This window comes from Martes martes (assembly GCF_963455335.1).
Source record: "Martes martes genome assembly, chromosome: 10".
In the NCBI taxonomy this organism is placed as follows: domain Eukaryota; kingdom Metazoa; phylum Chordata; class Mammalia; order Carnivora; family Mustelidae; genus Martes; species Martes martes.
In genome coordinates this window covers 55748567-55758344 of record NC_137898.1, presented here as the reverse complement: position 1 = coordinate 55758344, position 9778 = coordinate 55748567, and the positions used below count along the sequence as shown (strand labels likewise).

The following is a 9778-nucleotide window of genomic DNA, read 5'->3' as shown; positions in this document are numbered from 1 at the left end:
GAGCGTGTGTGTGCGTGTGTATGTGTGTGTGTGTCTGGCTGAATTAATTAAAAATACCTCTCCAGAGGTTCTTCTTGCCCTGTCAGCCCAGAATTCTACTGTGATACCTGGTGCCATTCCAGATAGAGCTGAGCTTAAAATATCCCCACTTTAGAGAGGTGTTTTTCTCCTCCTCTCTCGTGCCTTCCTCCCCTGCCCAGAAGAATCTTCCTTGAAAGTCTGTTTAGGTTCCCAGTGTTGTTGTTGCAGTGTATCACAGGTGTGTCTGAGTCAGGAAGAAGGTCTAATGGATCAGGTAAGTTGTCCTGGAGAGCTGCGAGTTGAGAGATTGTGTATATTATGGTGACAGAATATTTTCATGAACTTTAAAGTCTGCATGCAAATCCTTCAGCCTTGGTTCTTGACTCATTCTATCCTTTACACATCATCTTTTCAGTTGCTTCCTAGTCCTTTCAAAGCACAGAACAGCTAAACCTAGTGTGAATTCATACCCCATTGTTTTCTAGTTTATTTTCCAACCATTTGCTCCAAGCTCTTCACTGCCACTTGTTAGCCTTGCTTTGGACCTCATTTATTCCACATGTCTACATTCATTCCACAGATATTTGTTTTCATGTACCGTGCTGCTTGTGTTACATCCATATTTATCAATATCTTTGCCCACCTATTCCTGACATTAGTCCATACCTTAAAACTGAGATTGCCTACACATACCTTTCTCCCCAGCAGCTTTCTGAGACCAAAGCAGTGGCACACCAAGACAAGACAGACACTTTTCCCTTGGCAGATCCAAAGTGAAGTACAATTTGGAGGGATAATTTTCTATCAGCTTTAAACTTTATTCTGATGGAGACTGTAATCCCCTTAATCCTGGACATTTCCTGGTGGTGGCTATCTTGTCAATTTCTGGCAGGAGACCTATGGCCACCTGAATCTCTAAACCTTGTTTTCTTCTTCCCTTCCACAGAGTCCAGAAGTCTTTCTCCATTATAATGTGATCTCACTAGCTTGTTTCTAATTTTTAAGGTCCCATGAGATGAGATTTCAACATGAAGAACTCCAATAGCTCTTTGGAGTTCTTACCTACAACGTTCATTCTGGTTGGCATCCCGGGGCTGGAGGCAGAGCACATCTGGATATCCGTCCCCTTCTGCCTGATGTACATTATCATCTTCCTTGGGAATGGCACCATTCTTCATGTCATCAGAACAGACCCTGCCCTGCACCAGCCCATGTACCTCTTTCTTGCCATGTTGGCACTGGCTGAGGTTGGTGTCTCTGCATCTACTCTTCCCACAGTGCTAGGCATCTTCCTTGTTGGCATCACTGAGATTACTTTTGATGCCTGCCTTTTTCAGATGTTCTTCATCCATTCTTTCTCCATTTTGGAGTCAGCAGTGTTGCTGGCCATGTCTGTGGATCGATTTGTGGCCATCTATAACCCACTGCGCTACACAACCATCCTCACCCTTCCCCGTATCTTTGGCATAGGAATTATCATGGGGCTGAAAAGTGTTATTCTCATGGCCCCATTGCCCATGCTCTTAAGGAACTTGCCCTTCTGTGGCCATAATGTCCTCTCCCATTCCTATTGCCTCCACCCCAACCTTATCCATCTACCTTGTGGAGATGTTTCTATCAACAATATCTATGGGCTTTTCATTGTTACCTCCACTTTTGGGTTGGATTCACTACTTATTGTGGTTTCCTATGGGCTGATACTCCACACTGTACTGAGTATCACCACTGGGGAGGGACGGAGGAAGGCACTCAATACATGTGGATCACATGTCTGTGCTGTGCTTGCTTACTACGTGCCTATGATTGGTTTATCTATGGTGCATCGCTTTGGACTCCATGTCTCCCCTTTGGTTCATGCTATGATGGCCAATGCTTATCTCTTTTTCCCACCTGTTATCAACCCTATTGTCTATAGCATTAAGACCAAAGAGATCCATCATGGCATTGTCCGAATGTTCTTCCAGAAAAGAGCCAGAGTTTAGACAAAGGGTAAAGTAGGAGGGGACTTTCCTCTATAATCAAAGGTGGTCCTAGCTCACATGTTATGCAAATGGTGTTACTTTAAAATATGTTATCTGATGAAGGTTCTGCATAATCTAGCAAAAAAACTGAAGTGGGGTACCAGCGAGGGTGGATTGTCTGTGATACAGCACTATAAAGAATTGATGCTATTTTTTAAATGTTGTGTTACATGAGGTTTTCCATTATCTCACCTAGCTGGAGCAGGAATGTAGGAAGGATTTCTTATGAAAACATAACTCTTCCCATAAGTGAAAAGTAATCAAGAGTTGGATGGTGTCCTGGGAAATCTACTGAGCTCTTCATTCTAGGGAATGGGAATGTGAAATGGATTATGTTCTCTTGAGTTTTTGGTACCTGATCTCAATAGCAGGAGGATACACTAACTAGCTTAAAGGAGGCTTCCAGTACTGACTCTGACTGGTACTTGCTCAGCCACCAGGGCTCCCAGTTGAAAGTGACAAAGATTACAAATCTTGTTTGTTATGCAAACAACATACAAATCTCCCTCCCAGGATGCAGAATCTTTTAAAAAGGCAAGCATGCCCCTTACATATATTCATATTTTTTTTGTCTGGTTGGTTATTTATTTGCAGACATTTGAAATAATGTAGAAATTTCACATTCGTATTTTCAGGGAAAGGAACTAAGACTTTTGAGATGCAAATGTATACTAAACACTCTATATTTAGTATTTCAATCAATTCCCACAACCCCCACTTCCCACTCAGTATTAAGGTTATTTTTTTAAAGATGAAGAACTGGTGCAAAAAAATAAATAAATAAAAGAAGAAAAAGAAAAGAAAAACTAGTGCTTAGAAAAATACGCATTTTGCTCAAACCCATCCATCCAAAACCAAACAGCATTAATTGAGCACACGCATGGATCAAACACAAATCTAACCCCTAGAGATAAAGTGGTGACAAAAGAGACGTGTTCCTTCCCTTATGGAGCTTAGAAATTTCTTTCTACCTCCGTCTCTGGTCTACTTTGTACTTTCTGAAACTAGGTTTAGAACCAATTTAATATAGACCCTGTAATCCTCCCACACACAAATAAAGCTTTTTAATGTGTCTTTTTAAAATGTTATGCCAGTACCATATTGTTTTGATTACTACAGCTTTGTAATACAACTTGAAGTCTGGAATTGTGATGCCTCCAGTTCTATTCTTCTTTTTCAAGATTGCTTTGGCTATTTGTCTTTTGTGGTTCCATACAAATTTTAGGGTTGTTTGTTCTAGTTCTGTGAAAAATGCTGTTGGCATTTCAGTAGGGATTACATTAAACATGTAGATTTCTTTGGGTAGTATAGACATTTTAACAATATTTGTCCTTGCCATCCATGAGCATGAAATGTCTTTCTATTTCCTTGTGGTATCTTCAACTTCTTTCATCATTGTTTTTCAGTTTTCAGAGTACAAGTTTATCACTTCTTTGGTTAAATTTACCCCTAGATTTCTATTATTTTGGATGCAATTATAAATGGGATTTTTTTCATAACTTTTTCCTGATGCTTTATTATCAGCCTATATAAATGCAATGGATTTCTGTACATTGATTACCCTGCGACCTTACTGAACTCACTTATCAATTTTTGCAGTTTTTTTAATGGAGCTGTAGGGTTTTCTGCATATAGCATCATGTCATATGCAATGATATGATGGAATTACTAATTTGGATGTCTTTTATTCCTTTCTCTTGTCTGACTGCTGTGGCTAGGGTATGGAGAAAAAGGACTTCTCATGCACTGTTGGTAGGAATGCAAACTGATACAGCCACAGTGGAAGACAGTATAAAGGGTCTTCAAAAACTTAAAAATAAGAGTGCTTGGGTGGCTCAGTGAGTTAAGCCTTTGTCTCTGGCCCAGGTCATGATCCCCAAGGTCCTGGGATCCAGCCCTTTGTCAGGTTTCCTGCTCAGTGCAGAGTCTGTTTCTCCCTCTCTCTCTCTGTCCTTCTCCTGGCTCATGCTCCCTCTCTCCTTCAAATAAATGAATAATCTTTAAAAATTTTTTTTAAAAAAATGAAAACTTAAAAACAGAACAACCCTATGATCTAGAATTGCACTACTGGGCACTTATCCAAAGAATACAACAACAGTAATTTGAAGGAATGTATGAACCCCTATATTTATCACAACATTATTTATAATAACCAAATCAGGGTAACAGTCTAAGTGTCTGTCAATAGATGATGAATATATAAAGATAACACACATGCACATACAGAATAGAATATTATTCAGCCATAAAAAGAATGATATCTGGCAACAATATGGGTGGAACTGAACAGTACAAGGCTAAGTGAAATAAGTCAGTCAGAGAACGACAAATACCATGTGATTTCACTCATATGTGGAATTTAAGAAACAAATAAACAAAGGGGAAAAAAAAAAAAGACAAACCAAGAAACAGACTCTTAACTACAGAGACCAGAGGGGAGGGAGGAGGGGATTGGGTGAAATAGGTGAAGAGGAGTAACAGGACACTTATCATGATGAGCCCTAAATAATGTATAAGATTGTTACATAACTGGGGCACCTGAGTGGGCAGTTGGTTAAGCATCTGACTCTTGGTTTCAGTTCAGTTCATAATCTCAGGAAACTGGGAGTGAGCCCATGTCAGGCTCTCTGCTCAGTACAGAGTCTGCCTGAGATTTTCTCTCCCTCTCCCTGTACCCCTCCAGCTTGAGCTCTCAAATAAATAAATCTTTAAAAAAAAAAAAAGAATAGGAAAAGAATTGTTGAATCACTATATTGTACACCTGAAACTAATGCAACACTATTTTTTTAAAGATTATATTTATTTATTTGACAGAGAGAGAGAGAGAGAGTTCACAAGTTGGCAGAGAGGCAGGTGGGGGGGAAGCAGGCTCCCCGCTGAGCAGAGACCCTGATGTGGGGCTCAATCCCAGGACCCTGAGATCATGACCTGAGCTGAAGGCAGAGGCTTAACCCATCGAGCCACAAAGGTGCCCCCACAACACTGTATGTTAACTACACTGGAATTAAAATAAAATACAAAAATAAAAAAAAAATAATTTTAAATGGTGTTCTTGCATTGCATTGCAAAGGTGCCAAAACAACCAAAGATTTTTTTGTAAAAGTTAATTCTGTGGCTTTAACTCCAGGTTTCCAGACTCCCATGTTTCTGTAGATTCTGACCTAGGGATCTTTTTTTAAAGATTTTATTTATTTATTTGACAGACAGAGATCACAAGTAGGCAGAGAGGCAGGCAGAGAGAGAGGAGAAAGCAGGCTTCTGCTGAGCAGAGAGCCTGATGCGGGGCTCCATCCTAGGACTCTTGAGACCATGACCTGAGCCGAAGGCAGAGGCTTTAACCCACTGAGCCACCCAGGTGCCCCTGACCTAGGGATCTTAAGTTGCCTCTAGCTATGCCCTAGATTCATAGCCCACTGATGGGTGACTGCACTCTGCAGACAACTGTGACTTAGAATATCAAATGAAACCAAACAGGCAAACCATAGGAAGGGCCATCCCATAGATGACCAGAGAAGTGAGAGTGGCAGTTCCTTGGGAGAAAGGAGAAGAGGTATCTTTAGAGTGTCTGGAGAAAGGCATCCTATAGCTGGAGAAGTACAGGAAGGAATGATGAGACTAGATTGTCAGGAAGCTTGACATAAAATGAGAATTTTAGGTCTCACTTCATTCTCTTTCTGAAATTTCTGATGAACCCTCAGACTCAGGCTTCCTCACTGTGATTGCTCTTATATTTAAGGCTATCAAAGACACTGAGATTCTAAATGTGGTATAGTTTGTCAGATCATGGCTAATTTAATGGCTGCCTTTCAAAAAGTTCCATCCAGAAAGGACTCCATGCATAACTCCCCTTTTCTAGCTTCTTTCTTTCCAATCTTGTTCATTTTGTTTCCCTGAGGTCCAGTCTCAGAGATGAGACAAAATCCTAGAAAATCCCACAATGGAAAGTGTAGAAGTCTCTGGGTGTCCATGCAATTAAAAAATAAGCAAAGTCCAATATGACTGGGAAAGTATCAAGTTTGGCTCCATCTTTTTCTGACATAGTCACTATTCTGACTTAAAATTTAGACCTTTTCATACCAACTTTATTCTTGATTTTGCCAACAGAACAAAATGATGTCATTATAGTAAACTAGGCATGAAGCTAAATTATGAATTAGAACCTTTGAGAAAAATGCATGACATGTTATAAGCATTTCTACATTCATCAAAGTAAGTATTAGTTTGTTTAGACCAATTCTCCTGCCAAGAACAATTAGAAAGGTTAACAGAAATATTTTGTAAATGACTTCAAAGAATATTTCACTAATTTTTAATTTTTAATGAAAGGATGAAGCATAACAAAATAAATAAATAAAAACCTTAAAGAACATATGGTATTTGCTGGAAAGGTCAAGTACACATGGAACTAGAGCCCCAGAAGTAGAGTATCCTAGGGCAACAGCAATATTAGAATATGATAACTCACATATTTTCTAAAACTGATATAAAACATGAGCCAAAAATTCAAGAAACACAATAAACTACAGAGAGGATAAATATAAAGCAAACAGTAAACTCTCTGGGAACTTCAAATTCATATAGTTGAAAGGCAAAAGTTAAAAGAGAACATACTAAAATTAAAGCAAAGAAAAAGTATTGCCATAAATCTGTCAATTTTTCAAACAGAAACATTTCTTTTTTCCAATTTTCTAACAACAAAAAAAAAAAACAGCAGAAACAAGAATGGAGTGATGCCATTAAACTTCCAAAATAAAATAAACCCCAATATGCATTTTATATACAGAAATACAATACCATTTAAAAATAGATGCCAAAAAAAATTCAAAACCCAGAGAATCCATCACTAATGTTAATTTATAGGGCAATCATCTGGTAGAGTATGGAGCTGCAAGAACAGGAGCGATACATAACAACACCTAGGTAAATGTAAATAGATACTGACATATAAAGAAATAGAATATTTCATATTCTTAAATTAACAAAAACTAAATATATATTGTCAGAAAGACAGAAGATGGAAAGAGGTAAGTGGAACTAAACTAGCCTTCAATTCCTAAATGGTCTACTGAGTAGTAAAGATCTAATATAAATTAGACAATTAATCAGCTTGAGTTGCCATAACCAAAATACTATAGGCTTAGCTTACACAACAGAAATGTATTTCTCACAGTTCTGGAGGCTGAGGAGGTTGAGGTGAAGATACCAATAGATTTGGTCCTTGCAAATCTTTTTCCTGACTTGCAGATAGCCACCTTCTTGCCATGTCCTCACATGGTAGGGGGAGAGAGACCTCTGATCTCTCTTCCCCTTTTCATAAGGACACTAATTCCATAATGGGGGCTTCACTCTCATGACCTCATCTAAAACTAATTACCTCCCAAAGATCTACTTCCAAATACCATCACATTGAGGTTTGAAGACACAAATATATTTAATCCATAGCACTTGATAAGTAAAAAATCCCTATTTTAATTTCTATGAAAACCATTAAAAATTAGTGAAATACTATTCAACAAAAATCTTATAGAAATGAAAATATAATAATAAAATAATAAGTAATCTAAAATAAAGATATGAGGAAAGAGTATGGTAAATTTTTAAAAATGGTAAGATGGCAAGTTTAAATGCATTCAAATCACTTAACTTACTGAAAATAAACGGATAACACTCCAATTAAAAGTCAAATGCTGTCCTACAGAACTAAAAGTATATGGGCTTCCTTTAAGACCTATCTAAAATATAAGGATACAGAAACATTTCAAATAAAGATATTTAGAAAGATATTCCCTGTAATCACCAACTAAAAGAAACTAGGCTTAATCTTGCCTAGTATCACATAAAGTAAGTTTCAAGGCAAAAACATTACCAGAGATAAAAAGGGACCTTTCATAATAAAAAATAACATGCAAGATAGGTAAAAAGTTTCTAGATTTTAAATACAGAACAAAATACCTGGAGTCAAATCTATCAGAACCACAAGGAGAAGAGGATAAATCACAGTGATAGATTTTATTACAATTTTCATAGTAACTGACATAATAAGGAAGTCAAAAATTAAAAATGAAAATGACTTAAAAGAATTGAAAGACATGATCTAAAACTTCGATCTAATCAACAAAGAAAAAGAAACGAACAACTACTACATACTACATATTCCTTTAGTGCATTTGGAACAACCTACCAAAATTGACCATTGAGGCATAGTAGTGTTTTATTTCTTGATCTGGATTTCTTGATCTGTCAAGCCCCACGTTGGCTCCCTGCTCAGTGGGGAGCCTTTTGTCCCTCTCCCTCTGCCCCTCCCCCTGCTCATGCTCTCTCTCACAGATAAATAAAATATTTTTTAAAATGTGTATAAAAATGTAATCTGACATTCTGAGAGTGTGCTAATCATGTGCTTGTGTGATGACAAGGAGTGAATTTTTGCATCTAATTTATCTTGACATTGATTCTCACAAAATCTCCAGTTTGGAGTCCTATACACTTGCTTTGCTGAGTTCCAAATGCCTCAAATTCAGGAAACTTTCTGAGTTAGTAGAATCGTTTAGCTTCTTGTTCAGTTGTTCCTCTGTAGTCAATCAAGTCAATTTCCCTGTTCTATAAAGTCAGTTGCCAGTAATCTATATGTTTTCTATATTTCATTTTTGAAAATCTTCCCACCCACTTACCTGTCACTGTGAGTCTATACTTTCATTATTATTAATACTTGAAAAAACATATTTATTCAACCTGATTTCTATGTTTTGATCTGCATACTTTTTTTTGGTATTTTTTTAATTAAATTTTTTATTTATTTTCAGCGTAACAGTATTAATTGTTTTTTCACCACACCCAGTGCTCCATGCAATCTGTGCCCTCCCCAATACCCACCACCTGGTTCCCCCGCCCCTTCAAAGCCCTCAGGTTGTTTTTCAGAGTCCATAGTCTCTCATGGTTCACCTCCCCTTCCAATTTCCCTCAACTCCCTTCTCCATACTTTTTCTCTTTCTCTCTTCTCTCAGATTTGAAGTATTTTTAAAAATATTCCCCTATTAGCCATTTTTATGTCTTCATTGGAGAAGTGTCTGTTCATGTCTTCTGCCCATTTTTTGACATGATTATCTGTTTTGTGTATGTTCAGTTTGAGGAGCTCTTTATAGATCTTGCATATCAGCCCTTTGTCTGTACTGTCATTTGTGAATATCTTCTTCCATTTCATGGGTTGCCTCTTTGTTTTGTTGACTGTTTCCTTTGCTGTGCAGAAGCTTTTGATCTTAATGAAGTCCCAAAAGTTCAATTTTGCTTTTGTTTCCTTTACCTTTGGAGACATATCTTGAAAGAAGTTGCTGTGACAGGTGTTGAAGAGGTTACTTCCTGTGTTCTCCTCTAGGATTCTGATAGATTCCTGCCTCACGTTGAGGTCTTTTATCCATTTCGAGTTTATCTTTGTGTATGGTGTAGGAAAATGGTCGAGTTTCATTCTTCGACATATAGCTGTTCAATTTTCCCAGCACCATTTATTGAAGAGACTGTCTTTTTTCCACTGTATATTTTTTCCTGCTTTGTCAAAAATTATTTGACCATAAAGTTGAGGGTCCATATCTGGGCTCTCTACTCTGTTCCACTGATCTATGTGTCTGTTTTTGTGCCAGTACCATGCTGTCTTGGTGATCACAGCTTTGTAGTAAAGCTTGAAATCAGGCAACGTGATGCTCCCAGTTTTGTTTTTCTTTTTCAACATTTCCTTAGCAATTCGG

The 9778-nt window shown here is 37.7% G+C and overlaps 1 protein-coding gene across 1 annotated transcript; it reads left to right on the top strand.

Annotated features, from left to right (window-relative positions):
• Nucleotides 1-1049: 1049 nt before the first annotated feature.
• On the top strand, nt 1050-2003 carry LOC308350045 (olfactory receptor 51J1-like; the record flags this gene model as incomplete). Its single annotated transcript, XM_080815045.1, has 1 exon — nt 1050-2003. The coding sequence occupies one exon, from the start codon at nt 1050-1052 to the stop codon at nt 2001-2003; it is 954 nt and encodes a 317-aa protein (XP_080671171.1).
• Between the last annotated feature and the right edge of the window lie 7775 nt (nt 2004-9778).